This window comes from Patiria miniata, unplaced genomic scaffold (genome assembly GCF_015706575.1).
Source record: "Patiria miniata isolate m_02_andy unplaced genomic scaffold, ASM1570657v1 HiC_scaffold_5, whole genome shotgun sequence".
NCBI classification, from domain to species: Eukaryota; Metazoa; Echinodermata; class Asteroidea; order Valvatida; family Asterinidae; genus Patiria; species Patiria miniata.
Window position 1 is genome coordinate 37,525,545 of NW_024037072.1, and position 21,403 is coordinate 37,546,947.

The 21,403-nt window shown below is 41.2% G+C and overlaps 2 protein-coding genes across 3 annotated transcripts; one reads left to right on the forward strand and one right to left on the reverse strand.

Annotated features, from left to right (window-relative positions):
* The first annotated feature begins 2,928 nt into the window (after positions 1-2,928).
* On the forward strand, positions 2,929-20,585 carry LOC119741425 (organic solute transporter subunit alpha-like). The gene is made up of 7 exons (XM_038217170.1): positions 2,929-3,053; positions 3,389-3,590; positions 4,428-4,501; positions 5,869-6,030; positions 8,432-8,528; positions 18,537-18,795; positions 20,354-20,585. The coding sequence occupies exons 1-7, from the start codon at positions 2,929-2,931 to the stop codon at positions 20,533-20,535; spliced, it is 1,101 nt and encodes a 366-aa protein (XP_038073098.1). The 3' UTR covers positions 20,536-20,585.
* LOC119742160 lies at positions 13,214-16,737 on the reverse strand. Of its 2 annotated transcripts, XM_038218200.1 has the most exons (3): positions 16,503-16,737; positions 14,356-15,912; positions 13,214-14,265 (listed from the first exon to the last, which is right to left on the reverse strand). In XM_038218200.1, the coding sequence occupies exons 1-3, from the start codon at positions 16,576-16,578 to the stop codon at positions 14,216-14,218; spliced, it is 1,683 nt and encodes a 560-aa protein (XP_038074128.1). In that variant the 5' UTR covers positions 16,579-16,737; the 3' UTR covers positions 13,214-14,215. The 2 variants fall into 2 exon arrangements, with proteins under 2 accessions (XP_038074128.1, XP_038074127.1); XM_038218199.1 differs by having other exon boundaries at positions 13,214-15,912.
* Positions 20,586-21,403: the final 818 nt, after the last annotated feature.

Below are 21,403 nucleotides of genomic sequence, written 5' to 3' on the forward strand. Positions count from 1 at the left end.
TTACTATATACAACATCCACAGTATTATGTTTTGTTTTTGCTAGTCCAATATTCCATTTCTGCAATGTGTAAATAGAAAATAAACTATGTATGCGGAAAAATATATAGGCAGATATTAAGGACGAGATATCAAGTGGAGATGATTTGAAGAGTTGTGCTCAAGTGGGTATTGACGGGGGTACAGTTGGAGATTCAACCCCCTCCAAAAAATGAAATGCTTCAAACGATGGGAGAAAAAAAGGGACGCAATAGTATTAGGCCAAAAAAAAATATTCGGTCTCTGGTCAGACCAAAGTTCCGGAATTGATGCGGCGACGCGTTTTTTTTAATTTTTAACCCTTTTTTTTCAAGCTTTGATTGTACAGACAAGGTGGGTACTATTTTGCTTTTGTTGTGTCCTCATATACATTGGGGTCCTCCATAATTTGCCTTGGTGGCCTCCATCATTTGCCTTGGTGCAATTTCCCCATTCCTTGGTACAAAACTTTGAGGAGGTGCGGCAATAGAGGGCGCTGCTGTAGCTACCGCGGACAATTTGAAGACAAAAAAAGGTTGACGCGCATGATTAAAATCGACGCGCGCGCTGACCAGAGACAGACTAACTTTTTTGTTGGCCTTACTTTCAAATCCAATTGCATACATGGTGGTGCAAAAAAGAGGGAACCCACTGTTTACAGCATTTTTCACCTACTTGTTGCGCACATTTTAAAAATTCAATGTAATGGTATTAAAATATTGATTTTTAAACATAAGTGACGAAAACAATAATTGCAAGTCCATATTTTGTCTCTGTCTCTGAGATATGGTAGTTTAAAGTTTTCATGTACTAAACCTGTTTGTCCACGGACGGCTTTATTCCATCCGCTTGACTAAGCTCCGGTACTACACTGGACTTACACGGGGAAAACAGTGATTTTGGTGGGATTTTGTATTCAAATGTGCATACCAACACTATTCTTGCGATGTTTTAAAAGATTTTTTTCACCATGTATGGTTGAAAAGCTAAACTTAACTCCATTAAAAAAAAGTCACATAGAAATTTAAATTCATGTCAAAATTGAGTTTCCTTCTTTTTGCACCACCCTGTATAAAATTACCATGCACTAGAACTGCCGGTGTGAGATGACTAAACAGATTTCTACTATCGCCATCGCCTTGTACTATCAGCACGGCCATGCTACTGAAAAAATTGTCATTCTTTATTTTTATTGTTATTATTATTATTTTTTGCGGGGGGGGGGGTGTTTTTCTGAAACTTTGGCCTTTAATGATTCAACGCACTTTGATACCGCTCTCTGAGTGCATTGTAAATATCAGTATTCGTTACGATCACCATTAACCCAATTTGTGCTGTCGGGTAAAAACGGAGTCTCTTTACAATATTTAGTTTTCCTACTATGATTATGAATAAATACCAACAAATGCATTGAACCTACTGTTCTTTTATTGCAGTCCTTTGATTAGGAATATTTTTTGCGCTGATAATGTTCCTGTTGTTGACATGAAAATTAAAAACGTGATACTACTAGAGAGATTTCAGTGTCGTTTTTCTTTTAAAAACTTTTTTCGGGGGGTGGGGGCTCTATATAACGCCCCAGATTTGACTCGGATTCCGGGTCATATTTTACCGGATACGTTTAGTGTCATAATGACATTGCTCTGGGTAATTTTCGGGGTCATTTTGACCCGGAAACGTTGGCAAAAGTGTCATTTTGATTCGAAAAAATGTAATTTGACCCGGACAAAATATTAGATTCAATATGGCTCGGATTTTGGATCAAATCAGACCGACGTAAACCTTTAGAAAAAGAAGCTGTTAAGGGACCAAAGTGGAAGCCCTTTCTGTTTAATTTGTTTTAATAATGCTCGGGAGAGAGTCGTTCGTGCAAACTGTAAAACAAATGAGAAGTTAGGACAATGTTCAATGCGGACAGAATTGCTTTATCGGACATTATTTTGTTTCGGAATGAAAATGGAATCCGGTGCCGAACTCAGACGTAGATCCTTATAAGGCGTTGCCTGCATCGCATTTACCAGTCAGAATGCATCACGCGTGTTATTTCATCATTTCTTGACTCATCCCAAGTTTGAAAAAAAAAACCAACTCTCAACGTCAAATGCTAAAAGTGACAAAAAGCACAAGGACAAAATTTCCTCGCAAAACTCCCTCTTAGGTTGATTAAGAAAACAATGATGGCGCCCTCTAAAAATAATAACAGTTTACGAAAGTCACCCTCAATAATATTGTCCCGTGTCTCGGAACTTTTTTTCTTGTCTGTTCGTATCTTGAACCCCCCCGACGCTAAACTGTGTCGCACGTACGTCAACGTCAACAATACCCAGTAAATTTGATTGTAAATACGTTTATGGGCGAGATTAAATTTACCGAATCTGGACCGACATCGCAATGCACCAAAGGTAATCCGTATAAAAATAGAGCATCTTTGCTGGAAAAAAAAAACAAGAAAACTTACTTTTTAAAGGAAAATTGGACCACCAGGGGTCGTACACTTTTGACCTGCTACTAATTTGTCAATATCAATGTGCGTAAGTGTTACAAAGGTTGTGCTTGTTCGGTGATAAAACTTGATATGTCAAATCTATTAAATTGCATTTTTTCATTCTGCGCACGAGATGCAGATTGACAGATAAGGAAGTGCCGTCGAATGCATGACCGCGGTTTAAGGTCTTCATTAATATGCGATTGACTTTTGTCCCGTGTTTGAGAACTGGAACTGGGGTGCGGGCTGGCCGGCCAGTTTGAAGATCCCAAGCTGCATCAAACTTTCCTTCAGCTTTAGGAATCACAAAACCCCGAAGAACAAAAATGATCTGTTTCGTAAGTGGGCCTCGGTGAAGAACAGCAAGAGTAATTTGGAAGGGAGAACAATTCTCTCGTCGAGAAACTGTCGAGCTGTTTACTTCGAGATGGGGGCTATGCTGGGTATCAACATCGAAGACTGCACTCAGAATGGAACTATTGACTTCACTCAGGGATCTCTCACTGCTGGTAAGGACGCTCCACCTTTAAATGGAATATCGCTTGAGGGGAGGTCGATAATTATGTGTTTGTGTCAAAGGAAAGAGGATTCCGTTCCCTTCTGCATTGGCATTTCATCATACTCAGTTTAACCCACAAAGAATGACGAGTTTATCTATATGATACTTCGTGTATATGGAATTTTATACTACACAGCGACATTTAGGACGGCTTTTGCTTTCCTTGGATTAATGATGGTTCAGGGAGCGAGCGTGGTTTTTTTCTGGAGTTCTGTGTTCTGATTATCATAACCTGCGACTTTGCAATCGGACAAGCAAGGTTCAAAATACTTGGGATACACAAAATAAACTAGCAGCTGCATTTAACTGGTTCCGTTCGATGATGAAGATATTCTGTTATTATTTTCTTTTCGTTGACAGAGCTGGCCAAGTACCCACTCTTCACGCTGCTGTTTTCCTACGCCTCCTTGGCGAGTTTTACCGTCATTGTCATATTCTTCGAAGCCGCGTTCTTCACGGCAACGCGGGTTCCTCGATCAGCCGTGGCTAACCATCGAATCAACACTGTCGTCATGATGTCCGCCTTTCCTGTAAGCTCGGTTCTTTGTTGGGGTCGATGTTATCATTGTCGTACATGGGTGTTGCTGCTACTGCCGCCACCATGGCTGCTGTTGCTGTTGTTGATGCTCACGCGCATGTAGTTGCTGTTGCTGTTGGTGCTGCTGCTGTTGCTGTTGCTGGTGCTGCTGGTGTTGCTGTTGATGCTGCTGCTGCTGTTGGTGTTGCTGTAGGTGCTTCTGCTGATGCTGCTAGTGATGGTGCTGCTGCTGCTGGTAGTGGTGGTGCTGCTGCTGGTGGTGGTGCCTCTTCTGTTGGTGCTGCTACTGGTGCTTCTGGTGGTGCTGCTACTACTGGTGGTAGTGGTGCTGCTGCTGGGGGTGCTGCTGCTGGTGGTGGTGGTGGTGGTGGCGGTGGTGGTGGTGCTGCTGCTGCTGCTGCTTCTAGCTGCTTGTATCTGCAGTTGCTGCTGCTAGCTGCCTGTTTCTGCAATCGCTGCTGCGGTTGCTGATTTCCTCGCTGGTGCTGCTGTGGTGCTGCAGTGGTTGCAACAGTTGCTAATGTTGCTACTGCTATACTGCTAAATGCTGCTGCTGTTGCTGATACTGCTACCACCCACTGTTGATGCTGGCTGCTCTACTGATGCAGCTAGCTACTGCAGCTGCTAATACTAATGCTCTGCCGTTGCTGCTTCGGCTGTGCCAGCAGTTTTGCCCTCGTCGAGGATCGCTCGTTTCTGTCGTTTTTCTGTTATGAACATGATATAACACCAGTTTAAATTTCATGTGCTGGTGAACAACATTTCATCATTTACTTCTTTCGTTGCTTGTACTTTATATTTTACTCCACTTTTTTTCTCTCTGTTGTAGGTGTTTGTGGTGTGCTGCCTCCCAGCTCTTTTAATACCAAGTTCGGCGGCATTCTGTCTGGCTTTGGTTGACTTGTAAGTGTTTTGCCCCCAAATCAGTATAGTCTGATGTCACACAAAACGAAAAAAATATAATTTACAAATTTTTTTCAGAGAGACCATGCCTGTCCGACCAATGTGACTCGAAATGCAACATATTAAAAATATTCGGAACAAAATAAAGATATCTTTTATAGCGGTACGACAGGAGTTTTTCTTCCCCTGACAAAAGGTTTGTTGGAATCTTCGGAGGCATGACGTCCCAGCAACTGTTTTGCTGCCGTTTGCTGTTATCTCTCTCTAATTCTGAATTTCTTATCTAAAAGAGATTTGCAGTCTTATACAACCGTGTGTGATGTTGTAATATTTATAGCTTTTTGCAACAAAAGTTCAAAGAGCAATTAGATTGGAACGAAGCTGTGATACATGCCGCCAGAGTTTGAAACAAAATTGCTTTAAGTTGAAAGGAATATGAGCCTGGACATAATGCTTCCACAATCTCAGTGGATTATCGAAGCTAACGAAACAAAACGAAGGGGCCGAAGTTCAGCAAAAGTTCATCAAACTTGGGGTTTTTTTTGTTATTTATTTTTTATTTCAGGAGATAAATTGAATCATTGCGTATATTCCTCGCAAGCCATCAGCGATTCACACAGTGGCGTTCACTCGGCCGTGGAAATTCGAAAAGCGGAGGGGGAGGGGGAGGGGAGGGGCTGGACATCACTTTACACTAGGGGGCGCTGTGATGATACAGACGTACATCTTATGTTAACTGGCGCGATTGCACGCCTTCACCTTACATCAAAACGGCGCATTTTAAGTTGTGCTAGTTGTACTTTTTTTCTTAGTTGTTTAGTGCTATTGAGTACATTTTGGTTGTTGGGAAGTTTAAAAAATACCTCGAAATCCGCATTTTTTGTTTCTCACCACGAAAAAGTGGGGGTTGGTTGGGGGGGGGGTAATCCAATGACCCATACCCCTGGTCACAAAGTGTGGGGGATAATATTATATACTCCCATCTCCCCGGGATTTACGCCTCTGCCTACTCATACCTTGTAGTTCTAATATTACAATGTGGAAATAGCGCACGTTATTCTATACTTGTATTAATCTCCTTCCCCTTTTTGAATAAATTGGTTCTGGATCAATCCTTGATCATTTTTATAATTGAAATTGAAGACATTTTTTAATATTTCAGTTTCATCTTAATGACTACATAATTTAGGTTAGAAAATTTGCCGCCATTTTTAATTCAAGATTTTTTAGGAATGTCTTTGGAAATCATTGACTTGGGTTCAAGAGTCTAATGGAGTTATGGTCACACCCATAGTCCTTTGCGTTTACTCCAAAAAATCGTGATGATAAGTCTCATTTTGGTACCTATATATATGTTCTCTTCCAAGGTACTATGCCTTCGTCATGTTCAAGTTCGTCGTGTTACAAGTCGACTACTACGGAGGACATCGGAAAATGATGGCGAGGCTGGCTGCAAATAAAGTCATGTTTAACATTAATGTTCCGTTGCTCTGCTGCTTCTGCTGTCTCAAACCAGTTCGCCTTACACGGTATGTTTATTTGCGTCCCATCCATAGAATGAATTGTGTATTGCGCATTGGCGGAGGGATGTGAACCTTATTTACATTTCTATATACAGGGTGAATAAAAGAAAGGTATTCTAAAAAAAAAAAAAAGAGTTAAGGCCAAAAAAAAATAAGTCGGTCTCTGGTCAGCGCGCGCGTCGATTTTAATCATGCGCGTCGATTTTTTTTTTTTTTTCCAAAATGTTTCGCGGTAGCTCCTACAGCGCCCTCTATTTCCGCACCTCCTCAATTTTTTTTACCAAAGAGCACCAAGGAATGGGAAATTACACCAAGGCAAATGATCGAAAGCACCAAGGCAAATTATGGAGGACACCAATGTACATGAGGACACAAAAAAAGCAAAATAGTACCTACCTTGTCTGTACAATCCAAGCTTGGAAAAAAAAGCCGCGTGGCCGCGTCAATTCCGGAACTTTGGTCTGACCAGAGACCGAATTTTTTTTTTCGCCTAATAAAAATATGTAAAGGTTTGACTTGAAAAATATCAGCCTGGCTCCATAATAAAGCGTACTTCATTGGCCGTTCGTTGATATCTTATTTACATCTCTTTAGTCACGGATGACCGAGTACAATTGATCTCCACACAAGGGCAAAAAAATCCCTCTTTTTCCAAGGTCAAATTTACTGAACGAGTTAAGCTGTCCTAAGAATGCGCTGTCGCAAAGTGCGTTAAAAGGGTATGTTAGAGATGTTGTTGGTGAATATGGTACATCATGTTGTCCATAATTAATTAATCATTTCAAAGATTTTGCTTTTCATCGTAAAACAAACAATCCAAAAATCTTTCTTACATCGCTTGCAATGGGCACATCCAAATCCATGCCAAGTTGGGCAAACGCCCAAGCTATGTTTTGAGCACAATTTTGCATAAGGTAGTTATTATTTTAATGAATAAAAAAAAAATCTTTGAAATGAGTGATTTAATCATTAAACATTAGGCTCAAAACACTTTTAACATGTTTTTCTCCACCATTCAACGCATAATCCACAGCGACTGCGCAAATTTTTGTTTGACAGCTCAATTCACCACTTAATCAGACAACTTGAAAAAGTAGGTGCTTGGCCTTCTGGTGATGAACCGAATATCTAGAATGATCAATCTTTCATGCACAAATTATCATGAACCATTTTATGCACCAACATCTCTAACATAACCATTTTAGCGCACTATGTACATCAACAGCGCGTTCAGCTGACAGTCATCCGTGACTGAAGAGATGCAAATCAGGTATCAATGATAAGCTAATGAACTACCCTTTAAGAAGGAGCTATTTTGATATTTTTCAAGTTCATAACTTTTACATATTATCCCATTGTTTTTGGATTACCTTTTTTTCTTTGATACACCCTGTACATGTAGATTTACTTCCTAAAAGGGCTGGGGTATTTTGTTGATTTTGGAGACCCAGACTTAAAGTCGTGTAAGATCATTTCCATTGTTTCCCGAAAATAATCCACCGAATTATTGTCAATGATCTAACTTGGATTAAAAATTGTACTGGTACTAAACGCCCCGTGAAATTATTCCGTCTGGTTTGCTGTCATGTTGCAGGTAACAGAAAATTATTTTAGGTGATTTCCAACAATCAGTTGGTTGACAGTTTTTTTTTTTTAATAAAGAGTGTTATATAGGCCCTATACGAGATCAAAAGATTGCGCATGGTTTTTCACAGTTTTCCCGAACATTTAATACCTACTATGGGCCTTATTCACGAGTTGGCCATTTTTGTCGACTTCCCTGAATGTATTTCATTAATGTTAACTGTTGAATGGGATGGCACCAAACTATTTATGCAGGCACAGTGCAGCCTTATTTTACTGTCATTAGGTGTTTTTTTAATATGGCTTTAAACATTAGGGAATGTTTAATTACAAATTATAAAATTATATATTGAAACAGACTGGAATTTAGTTTAAATAAGGTTGCTTTCATTAATTTCTCTTCGCAAGTTCAAAAAATTAAGATTGTATCTAACTTTCAATTCAATATGGCCGACTCGTGAATAAGGCCCATATGCTGAAACTTCAACACTTCTTTGGATGTTGAGTGGTGTCACTATTGAAAACAACCAAAGTGCATGAAAAGGAAGTGATCCTGTATGCGTTTAAGGGAATGCGAGGTTTTGTTCGTACTTTCAGGATATTTTATCGTCTCTATTTTGATTGGTTCTCCGTTGTAGGTTATGTACCCGACGGAAAGTGTGTGAAGGAAGGGGTGGGGAAAGGACTTGTTCAACTAGGCCTGAATACATTTTAAAATTTGTTCATTTACTGTTCCTACCGATAACAGACTCGGGTTATCAATCTGCAGCTCATGGGTGACATGCGTTATTTTAACCTTTCTTTCTTCTTCCATAATCTGCAGATGGAGCTTTATAGTCATCAAGATTCTAGTGCTTCAAGTTGCAATCATCAGGCCAGTGGTGACATTCTTTATGGCAATTGCCAGTTTCGCAAAACTGGTGAGTACTTTTTTTTGGGGGGGGGAGGGGGGAATCATACGCAAAGAAGTACCAGTAAACTGCATTACCAAAGAATGTGTCAGAATATACGTGCGCAAAGTGTCCGTTGTGAACATCATCAACACATAAACGGGAAATGGAACCGCTTGGCTAAATCAAAGGCCATGATCAATGGTAAAGAAAAGCTGTATGCTTCAGAACTTCATGATAATGAACTTCTTCTTATCAGACAGAGAGACAGAGTCAAAATCTGAGTAACTCTTAAGGGCTCCGCCACAGGGGTGCAGGAGAAGAAGGGCGGTACACCCGACTCCCCCACCCTCGCTTAGTCGGTCTTAACGGCAAAATTAAGAGAAAAACAAAATCTGTAGAAAAACCTCCTATTTCCCGGTTAAATGTCTGTGGCTAGAATATTTACGGATTTTTTCTCCGATTGACTGTGGCCATGCACACGATTCTTTCTAAGTCACTGATCCCTTGTGGTCAGTGACTCATTGGGGTATGGGGGTTCACATATTCTTTACCTGCTGCAACGAAGAGCGCCACCTAACACGCCAATGGTGTCCAATACAGTCTGTTTTGAATAGCGCCTCCAATAGTCAAATGGTTTCCAGTAGCCCCCTCCCCCTCCCCCAGTCTTTGAGGCTGATCCCAGTTTAAATCAAGAGGAGGTTTAACTGCCAAAAAGGAGGGGGCATGGGCGTCGCCGGGATTTTTCCTAGAGGGGGGGCAAAACATATTTTTACCCAAAAAATTCTGTATTTCTCAACATTTTCTCGAAATATCAGTTTTAGAGGGGGGCAGAGATATTTTGCCTCCCCCAACCCATTACACCACTATTTACACCACTATGACTTCACGCCTTTTTTTTCTCTCTCTCTCTCTTTTTTCCTTCCTTTTTTTTTTGGGGGGGGGGGGGCTTTTCCGGGGGGCAAGCGCCCCCCCTTCCCCCCTCGCGGCGCCGTTATGAGGGGGGGGGGGGAGAGCAGGAATCTACCGTGATTTTGTGCATGATTGTCTTATTGTTGCGGCCGTGAGGGGGTTTAGGACCCCCTCCTCTCCCCCCCCCCCCTTCCCCCCCCCCTTCCCCCCCCCCCCCCATACCCGCCACTGTCTGACTCTTCTGTGCATCTTGCTATGAAGTCTAACATGTAGCCTGGTTGGTAAAGTGATCGCACAAACTAATTATTCATGCGCTTGAAGATTTTTTTTATATGGGTCGACCCCGCATACGAAGCAGTCATAGGGGCAACAATGCGCTGACCGTTACACAGGTTACGCAGGCTGCGCACGGGCAAAAACTGTCATCTCGCACTCCACTCACTAGACTGAGTTCACCCGAAGAAACTACAGCCCCTCCTTAAGACGATCTGCCAATTCCATCCCAATCAAGGAAAGCACACCGCACAAAATGCCATTTTATGATTTTTTTTTTTATTCCAATAAGATCACTAAAAGCAAAAAAAAAAGCAGATGATTCTAAAGACATCCCGCATTTTAGGCAATACATGTACATGTAAGCCGTGATTACATATAGTCTAGGTTACAAAATCCAAAGATTATTTCCCAAGAAAAAATCAATGGTCGATTGAGTATACATTGTAATATTATGAGTAACAAAATAACGTATTTTTTTTTAAATATATATTTTTCACATACTTAATTTATTCAGCTGAAATTACGAGGGCAGCATCCTAACCTCGTTCCCAGGGTGTCGAGCAGAACGCTCCCACCTCTACCTGATCTCTCAACTTGGGATTGGATCATTTGCATAACTAAAATGTATCGTATGCAAATGAGGAATAGTCTGGTGCCTGCCTGTGCTTTACATCAGCGTTTGTTTTGTGTATGTGGTGTTTGGGATAAAAACAGAATAAATTCGTGACAGCATGAGTTTATACTAAAACACGATTTTTTTTCTTTCAAAGTTAAAATGTTACAATCTTATCCAGGCAATCCAGCCAATATGGAGTATCACATTTCATATTAATATGAACAAATTTGAAAGGTCGGAATATTTTTATCAAGGTGTGGACGTAATAATTACAATGAATGTGAAAATACGTAAACACGTTGGAAATAACAACACCAAGTACACGATTGCGCTATCGAATCAGAATACAAGAAGCAAGTTCCCATCCCAGGGAAACGAGGTTGAAATTTAAGTAAGCCTTGGGGACGAGGTTGGCAGCACCCATATCCATTTCGATGAGTAACAGTTTGAAATTATGGAACTATACGAACATAATTATACCCATCCTATATATCAATTGTCTTGCACTCTATGGGAGACAAAACCACTAAGTGGTTGTATTTTGTTCAGTTAAAAGTACCGACTTCTCTGACGACTTTGCAAAGAGAAATCAGAGGATTTTCCAATACAGTACGGGCCTTATTGTTGATTCTCTCATCAAATTTCTGCTACCATTCGCAAAGTGATAAAACGGCGCGTTGTACACCAGAATAGCCCCCGCCAGGTGGTCGTTGATCGCTTGTCATTCGCCCCAATGCACGGCGCGGCTGCACCGCAAAAATAGAAGATCCATTTCACGGTAAATAGAGGTTCCATTGCATGGTCACACTTATTGGTTGCACTATACAGGGAGAGTTAAAAAAAACCAAAAAAACCGAAACCCAAATGGCAGGACCAACTTTTGAATGAAATTTTGCCTGTATCACTTTCAAAATCTAGGATATGAAAGCCCAGTCATTAAACTTTCTTTTAGTGCAAGAATCATTCAAATCACTCATGTACTTTTCAAGTTTTTGAACACAAACACCGTTTTAAAGTTCTGTCCACGGATCACAAAAAACAAGTAAGTGTTCTTTCAGTAAAACGAAAACAATTTTCATAGGGATGCATGTGAATTGTTTTCGTTTTGCTGAAAGAACACTTAGTTTTTTTTGTGATCCGTTGACAGAACTTTAACACGGTGTTTGTGTACAAAATTCCGTAACTTAAAAAAGTACACGATCATTAATTGGGCTTTCATATCCTAGATTTTGAAAGTGCTACAGGCAAAACTTCATTCAAAACTTGGTTTTGCCATTTGGGTTTCGTTTTTTTTTACTCACCCTGTGTATTGAGCACACCTCGGATGGCTCTGAAGCTGTACATTTATAATATCAGTTCACACGTTGCCAATCAGATGACGAGGAATTATTCAGGTGGTGTATAAACAAATAATGAATGCTTCGCACGTTCATGCAATGGAAAGAATAACTCCATTCGGTGACATGGAATGTTCCATTACATCCATCTGTCACCTCGTGAAATTATTCTTACTACTGCACTCGTAAACATTCATTATGTGTATAATATTAATATCTCCATCCAATCACTATAATTAAGGTAGGAGAAATGCAATCGATATAATAGGCACGATGATTGTTATCACTAGGGAGAAAACTGTCTCAAGAAACAGAACCATGCTATGTTACACTTTTCCCGTTTACCAGCACATTATTCACAAAATACGCTTGAATTATGAAGAATTGTGTTTGTAAAAACCAACATTTTTGCTAGATTATAGGCCTCTCATATAACGAGGTTTATCGATTTTGAACCATTTTGTCGTTTATACCTTTAATATAGGTTTTTCCGGCTATTTTAAAAGATTTTTCATTCAAATTCAACAACTCTATCATTCAATTTCATCCACGCAAAATTTCACACGCTTTTAACAAAACCAATTTAGTCATTTACCATTCAATTTCAAAGTTTGGTCACCCTCTTTAGTCAGCGGGTGGAGAGTATTCGCCGTTACAGATCAAATTCGTTTGAGCTGTTGCCGAATGGTTTGTCAGTTTATCATTATTATTGTTTTTTCGTTAAATATTGTCCAGTCAGTTGGTAACTGTAATTCCGGTCGTCGAACCATTTCAACTTTATCAGTTTCCGCTCTTTTTGAACCATCATGATCGCCAATGGAAGATTTCACTTTGTTCCTAATGCTGACGAGAGCGTGTTTATACACATTAAAAATGATAATCGTACATTTATGCCTACATAGCATTGACCTCTCTCTAGGGCCAGGCTGTTTGGGATCCATTACACATCCTAAGTAAAAATATATATGGAGATTATAAAAGTAAACAAAAGTATAAAAAAAAGTATAAATGAGAATACTGTGTACTAATGCTAAAGAAAAAATATTAACAAGCAAGTTTAAAACTGGAAAACATACACATAAACTTCACATGTGAATGGGAAGGTTTTCCTGGCTATTTTAAAAGATGCTTCATTCAAATTCAACAAATCTATCATTCAATTTCATCCACGAAACATTTCACACGCTTTTAACTTTTAAAGTTTGGTCACCCTCTTTAGTCACCGGTCGAGAATATTCGTCATTACAGATCAAATTCGTCTAAGCTGTTGCCGAATGGCAGCATTCGGAGATCGAATTCGTCTTATGTAAATCAATGAGACGAATTTGATTTCTGAACAGCAAGGTTTGGCGTAGACGAGACGAAATCGAATAATCCGGGACGAAACCGTGTGCTCATTGTTTGAATTTGCTTAAACTGAATTTGAAATTGACTGACAAAAGACGAAATTGAACATTGGAAGTGCACTACATCGAAGTTGATGGACAAATTTGAATATTAGAAACGGTGAATTCGAATGATAAAAGTTTTAAAATAACCGGGAAAACCTATATTTTTTTTTTTTTTTTTTATATTGTCCAGTCAGTTGGCAACGGTAATTCTGGTCGTCGAACCATTTTAACTTTATCAGTTTCTACTCATTTTGAGCCATAATGATCGCCAATGAGAGATTCCACTTTGTTCCTACTGCTGACGAGAGCGTGCTTATACATATTTAAAATGATATCGTACATTTACATAGCATTGACCTATCTCTAGGGCCAGCCAGTTCAAGATCCATTATATCACATCATAAGTAAAAATATATATGGTGACTATAAAAGTAGACAAAAGTATAAATGATAAGAATGAGTACTAATGCTAATGAAAAATTATTAACAAGCAAGTTTCAAATTGGAAAACATACACAAAAACTTCACTTGTGAATGTATTTTAGCTGAGATTTATGAAACTTCTGAAGTAGGCCTCCGCGAATACAAACGCTTCAAAATGAAACTGTTATAGTATTTTGTGTCACCAAAACGAAGCACATCCACATTTTCCATATCCAGACCATTCTTTCTGAACAATAAACCGTGTCTTTAATGTTATTTTTTAAAAGTGCACTCTAAAACATCCCGGGTCGGATTTAACCCAGAATCCAGGTCATTTTGACCAGGCAATTTTCTGGGACAAAATGACACTTTTCCGGGTCAAAATTACACTATTCTGGGTCATTTTGCAGGTCATTGCGACCGAAAAAGTATCATTTCGACTCGGGGAAAGTGTCATTTCGACTCGAAAAAGTGTAATTTAGACTCGAAAAGTGTCATTTTGACCAGGAATAGTGTCATTTCGACTCGGAAAAGGGCCTAGTATCAGGTCAAGTATGACCCGGATTGCGGGTCAAATGACTCTGTAGTGTGTATTACTGTAAATTATTAATGCCTGCATGTCTGCTTTTACAAGAGCGAACAGAAAGATGTGAGAGAATCGTTTTTACAAGTGCCTGAACCACTTCTGAGGACGCTGAACCAGGAAGATGCATCCAAGGCTGCACGTTTCGCCAGTCATCAACCTCGTATATCCCGACATATTTATTTCTTACCTTTGACGTTCTGATAGTGTTTTTCGTCCGGGGTAGGACCTGATGTTTTCCCGGTGTTCTCGTTCGACACGACATCGGTATACTCAGCTTCCTCGGTTTCCGAGACCGACTGGTCGAAGGTTGCAGAACCTGGTGTTTTCCCGACGGTCTCGTTCGACACGACATCGGTATACTCAGCTTCCTCGGTTTCCGAGACCGACTGGTCAAAGGTTGCAGAACCTGGTGTTTTCCCGACGGTCTCGTTCGACACGACATCGGTATACTCAGCTTCCTCGGTTTCCGAGACCGACTGGTCGACGGTTGCAGGACCTGATGTTTTCCCGATGGTCTCGTCCGACGCGACATAAGTATACTCAGCTCCCTCGGTTTCCGAGACCGACTGGTTGACGGTTGCAAGACCTGATTTTTTCCCGGTGGTCTCGTCCGAAGCGACATCAGTATACTCAGCTCCCTTGGTTTTCGAGACCGACTGGTCGACGGTTGCAGGACCTGATTTTTTCCCGATGTTCTCGTCCGAAGCGACATAAGTATACTTAGCTCCCTCGGTTTTCGAGACCGACTGGTCGACGGTTGCATGACCTGATATTTTCTCGATGTTCTCGTCCGACGCGACATAGGTATACTCAGGTTCCTTGGTTTCCAAGACTGTCTGATACACGGCTTCGCCTGTGGCTTCTTCATTAGTTGGTACTAGATAAGCGTTGGTGTCTTTCCCGCCCGGTTCCAGCTCGACGTCTGGTACTTGCGGATGGGATGTCTTGGACCTTCTGTGCCGCCAGCACCTGGTGATAAAGACGGCATTGATGGGTACCGAGACGGCAAGGAGGATGAGGAGGACCACACTGACAACGATCCAAGCCACGGGAGCTGCGTCGGTTTGGGAATCCGGAGTCGTTTGGAACACCCCGTTAGTCGGTCCAGACTCCGCGGTAGTAGGTGCATCAGGTTGAGTTGGTACTTTGGGATTCTCCGTCCTCGCGTTATTATTAGTCGGTCCAGGCTCCGCAGTAGGTGCGTCAGGATAGGACGATACTCCAGGAGTCTCCATCCTCAGCACATGGAGCGGTCCGATCGAGCAGGAACTCGCCCTCCCGGGAAATGCTGACGCAGAAGTCACGTTAAACGTGAAAGTGGCGTCCTGGTGGTCGGCACTCACCGACAGCTGTGACGAGAGCACGAGTTCAATCTCATCCCCCGTTATTTCACTCCATGTAACGCCGACGGTTGATTGGATGATTTCTACCCATACTAGTGGATAACCGGGCTCTGTCGTGCAATTCATCAAGAGTGTCGCCCCTTCCGGGACGGTGAAGCTTCCGCTAGGGGCGCAGATCGGGTACAGATCTGATGGAAAATAGCGCACCGTCAAAATAGGATAGGGCGCTGACACCTGATTGCCATTCTGGCTGACCCTACACTCAAAAAGCCTGTCATCTCTTGTAACGTTTCTGACGATGAGGATCGCAGTTGTCGTTGCCGGTGGGTCGCCAATTATGAATGCGAAATATCGGGCGTTCAAAACAATACCGTTCGTCGTTACAGGTTCCCAAGTAGTTCCCATTACATGTCTGTGCCAATCAAACGTGTAAGCATAGCTTTCCAGTAGTCCGGACGCGTTGCACGCGAGGGTCACGGTGTCGCCCTCCGTTGGCTCTGCATCGGCTGGCTGACTTATCGCAGTGGTTACTACAGGGGAGTCAAAAAAAAAGTGACCGAGTGAAAAAAAGTGTTAAAAAAATATGTGGCTCGCTCCATTTATTTAAAAAATGAATAGTACGTTATTCACCATTAACTGTGAACATTTCACGTAATTTGTGTGCTCTACATACACGACGTATTTCTATTTTAATAGAAATGCCATAACATTTGGCTGCCCACCTCAAGATTATTTACCAAAACGCATTATTTAATGGACACCCTTTAAATAAAATAAACGAAAAACCTGAAAAGGAAAACAGACCAAAATCACCATTCTCATTTCAGAACAAAAGACATGATTTGTTCACCGTGAAATATGACAGTTGAAATAATGTATCTCATTTGAATTTAAATGCCTGCATGTAATTTCTGGTTCTCACTACAGGCTGTAAAATTGATTAAGTTAGTAAAACATGCAACATTTTTGATAGTTCCAAAGCAAGGATCAATATTATAGGGTGCTTTTTTCAGATGAAAGAAAGAACATGCTCGTTTCATACGTGCTTCATTGATGTATCAAATATAATTACTTTATAAGGAAAGGTTCATTAAACCCAGTCTGTTTCTTTTTGACTCACCCTGAATCGGAGGCAGTAAAGCACTAACTCTGTGGGAATACCAACACAGTAGCAGGCACACCAATGTCAGATCCATGGTCGATCGAAGCACTAAATAAACTGGTCTGACGAAAGAACAATTTATTAGACACTGCAGTTTTCAGACTTCAGAGGTTTGAGCCTGTGTTACGACCCGTAATGTTATACTTGACCACTACTTTCACCGACCCGATATATAGCGTATTCTGCACCGCGTACGTTGTGGGAAAGGAATGTATATACCTGGTGGGATATATATGCGTTTGTGCCTCGTGCTGGATCGGTTCCACTTCGTGTCAAATAAATAAATTTCGTTTTCACTTCAGTCGTGTGTTGTTGGTATCCGGATTCCATCCTTTTGATTGTCAGTTGCGCACCGGCGATTTTGTAAAGGACACCACAATTCCCCCGGGCCATTCCACAAAAGTGGTGATAGAGAGTATTGTAAGAACGACTTTGGGGAGAATTTGGGGAAGCCACGGGATGATTTTCAATCATAGTGGATACTTCTAAAACCACAATAGGTTCTTATCTAACAGTCCTGGCTCTAATAGGATGTTGCTTTTCGCAAAGCAAGGGTTGGATCTCCTTTCTCCAATTGTTCTTAAGGGAGCAAGCCCTTGAATTTGAATGTTTTACCCTTTGTATACTTCCAACTTTTTTTATTAATATTTACATGCAAAGAAAAACAAAAACGAACAAATTGAGTGACAAGCAAAACGTTTTCAGTCTATACTCAGTTGTTACCGTCACAATAAGCCTCTGTACTAATGACTTCACACTTTGTTAACGTGTGTGCTTTCCTATGATGCTCAGTGGACCGTGGGTCCCCACTGGATCCATAGGAAAGTGCACATGTAAACAAAGTGTGACGTCATTAGTACAGAGGATATATATTGCTTCCTGTGCGTGCATTTAAACCCCAACAACAAGGTTCGGGGTCAAAATACTGACCGTGTTTAATGACCAAAATATTCATCCGTGCTAAATAGGCCAATTGTTGCTGATTGCCCCACATTCCAGACAAGTTACACATCGTGATGGTTTATTATTTCCAAAGTACTTTCCACTTTCACATGTGGACTTTTCTATGAATAAAAGGTCTTCTCGTTCAGACTATAGCGTTAATTTCAGCTTGATCAAAAGCCATTTTATAAGTTTAAATATCATACCCAATGCTCTTTAAAAAAAAAGGGGGGGGGGGTCTGTGTCTCCTAACGAATTTTCAATTTGTATGTTTTGTTTTAAAGGACAAAACTTTTTTATGACGATTTTGGCGTCTGCAGCCCTCTGAAAAGGGTTTTCATTGTGTGCAAAAATAACCAGCCCTGCGCTATATAGCCGATCTGATCAGAGGCGGATTTAGAGGGTTTTTTGGGGGGCGGGGGGTCGAAACCCCCTTCAGCTCTGACTAATTTTTTTATGGAAATATATGAAAAATAATGTGAAACACCCCCCCCCCCCGCGACATCCAGAAAACAATTATGACAGTTATACCGGTAATAATGTCTGCCTGTGCACAACATTCGGACTGAGCCAACTGGGATACGAGGGTATTTGTACACTATTCTGTAATAATGGTCATGATCGTTGGATTTGAACAGCGTTCCCATTGGAATGGTACGAGACCTGTGTACATTTCAGCATTAATTTTTTGATGTAACCCCCTTCCCCCTCCCCCCCCCCCCTGCAAAAATTCCTGGATCCACCCCTGCGAATGTTTGTAAAGAAATAATGCAATAACTAAACGTCGGTGGATTTTTTTGTTTGTTCAATGTCTCATGCAAAAGTGCAAGGTTTGCTGAGTCAAAATGTCACTTTCCGGTCAAAACGAGATTTTTTTTCTGACACATTTCTGACTCATTGTCCGCGTCATTTTTACCCAGCAGAGTGTCGTTTTGATCCGGAAAAGTTTCAGGCTAAATAAAACCCAGATTTTTGGTCAAACCTGACCTTGGAGTTTTTTAGAGTGTATCATTTCGTAAATTACTATTTTTGTTTCTCCATCAATTCCAGTCGCTGGTGGGAATCCCAAGTCTGATCCTGCAGCTGGCCGTGTCTGTCCCCTCCACCATGACCGCCATCACGGGGATGAACATGCTGACCAGGGCCTCCATAAGCAAGGACTTGGAGAAGTACGAGCTACCAGCCAAGGCACGCTTGATGACAGCTGGACTCATGATTATTGGCTTCCAACCATTGATCATCATGATTGCCAATTGGTGGCGGCCCCTGGGCTGCATACTACCCTTCCCTTCCAGCATGTTGACCGATCGTAAGTACAAGGGCGGATCCAGAACACAATTTTGGGAGGGGCCAAAAAAATTTTTGGGTCCCCCCAAAAAGTGGGTCAAAAAAATTACGGCGTGGGGTTCGGGGCCCGCTTAAGGGCCCCGAAAATTTTTTGGATTCTAGATGTTCTGTGGTGCGATCCGAGGCAATTTCTGACCACTTTAACCAATGTTTTTTTGTTTGAGGAAAAGATGGTGGTGTACTCATTGCCTGCCGTTATTGCGATGTCACATAAAAAAAAAAATTGATTTCGTTTTTTGGGGGGGGGGCCATGGCCCCCTTTGGCCCCCCCCCCCCTGGATCCGCCCTTGCGTAAGTACAGCCCCCTGACGCTTTAGTATCTAAACCAGTTTCCATGATCTGCTTCATTTCAACCTAGGCCATAATCATAACTGGTTTCCTAATACATTCGACTGGTCACCGCAATAACAGGCAATGAATTTGTAACGTGTACTTGGAGATTATAATTGTCAACGTTCAGGCCAAAAAAAGGTCTCCGGTTTCTGGTATGGAGCTTGCCCCGAAAGTGGTGAGGCGAGGCGGCTTTTTTTTTCTTCAATACTGTTTTTTCTTCAAATTTCGCCTGATGACTGCAAATGGTGCCCGACTAAATTTAGTGCAAAATGTATGGGAGCCCAGAGAGACCATATAAAGCTTATACTCGATCGTAACCCAATCGAAAAACACGTTAAAATTGTGCAGCAGCAGGATCATCAAACCAGTGAGTTTGATCTTACATTGAACACAAAAATACTTTTGCCGACGCGCATGGCTACGGCGACGCGCGCGCAGACCAGAAACCTGTCGCATGTTCTGAAGTTTATACCGAATATTGTGGACAAGTTTCAATTACGCTATTCACGAATTTGTTCGATGAAGTAAGTTTTAATAGAAGTTTGTCAATATACCGCATGTTGTCTCCAATCGTATACCGTCTCTCTTTAGAGGGCGGTATTTTCACACATACAGAATCTGCAATATTCTTCAATCCTATATCTTTCGCATTGCCACTTTCAATAAGTGCTGGATTTCAATTATACTTTATTAAGATGAGCCACCTGTACAAATTAACTTGCAGAGAAAACTGCAATCAAAAGAATGGGCAGTGTAATTTAAACATTCACGAGCTCAAGTAACAGCGCCCTCTGCCTTTAAAAAACATCGGTGTCAATAGTATGGTTCCCAGACCAAAATATTATGACTAATCTGGCAAATGTCAGGTCAGGATCCTGCCCCTTTCCGAAAATGTCCGAAGTCTACCGAACACATTTCTTTGACACTTGGACACGTTCGTAAAATATATAGAACAAAATACGTGTCATACTTTTTGTTTCAAAAAATAAATTTGAGTTCATAAGTTCATTTTTATTTTTAGAACTGCAATTTCAGACGAATTGCTGTGTCCATGTTCAACTTTTGAAAGTAGTGGCTACCTGACCTAAGATTTGTCCGAATAGTCTGAATATTTTGGCCTGGAATCCAGTCTAGATTCTTGAAACCCTTTCAATGAATGCGCAATTATTCCCTTTTTCCCCATCCAGAGTGGCAGTCCTTCATCCTGATTATAGAGTCCACGCTGCTCATGATCCCGATCCTTAGGTACTACCGGACAGCAGACGGTAATGTGGTGGGCGTGCCCCCGCCCATCGAAGAGGAGGAGGAGGAAGCTTCTACGGGACTGGGCAAAATGAGACAGTGGATCCGACGACACACATTAATGTGAATCCGTGTACACCCACTCATACCTCTGGTTTGAGTTGGCATTACCTTGCGTTTGTTTATGGTGTTAATCGAGGACACACATGTGCAACATGATGAATTGAGGACAGAATCCAAATCGAGGACTCCTCGGTTTAGAAAACGTGTACAAAACCAATGAGAGCTGTTGAAAAAAAGTTACAAACAAAAGAAAAGGGGAAGAGGAACAATAGAAAATCCTCGATTTACACCATAAACAAACGTGGGTGTTCTAGTGAAGTGACTTGAAGTGACTTGAAATCTAGTCGACCACTATAACTGGATTTCTGTTCATGGTATAATTTTTACGTCATTCCTGACTAGTAATGTACATATTCTGACTGATTTTTAGTTTTAACCATCTGACCCTAAATGCAGTTATGACTGCTTCAGTCTAGTAGATGACGACAGCTGTATACAGGGTGTCATGAAAAGGTAACCAACAAAGAAACTCATAATAAGAATAAGCAATGAACGTATTGAACATTATTGTGATGTTATCGTAAACTAGGAGCAGTAAGCTTAGCTTTCCATTGATATGTTTATTGCATTTCTCTGGTGACGCATCACTAAGCTCCGTCGTCTTGAAAATGGTATTTGAAACCCTGGTGTAAAACATTTTTTAATGAGCATTTTCAGACATAAGACAAGTAGGTTCAAGACACATTTACTTATGTAAACATGAACCAATCTGTCAATTGATGATCTTGTGCTGCAGTTCGAGATGCAACAAGTAAATGGTACCTTCCGAAATCTTTGAGGGGCATACACAAGATCATTCCCCGCCCCACAGACACATTGCTGTCAGGAATCGCTTGCGAGAACGGTTTTTAAGTCTCTCTGTTGCTTCTTTT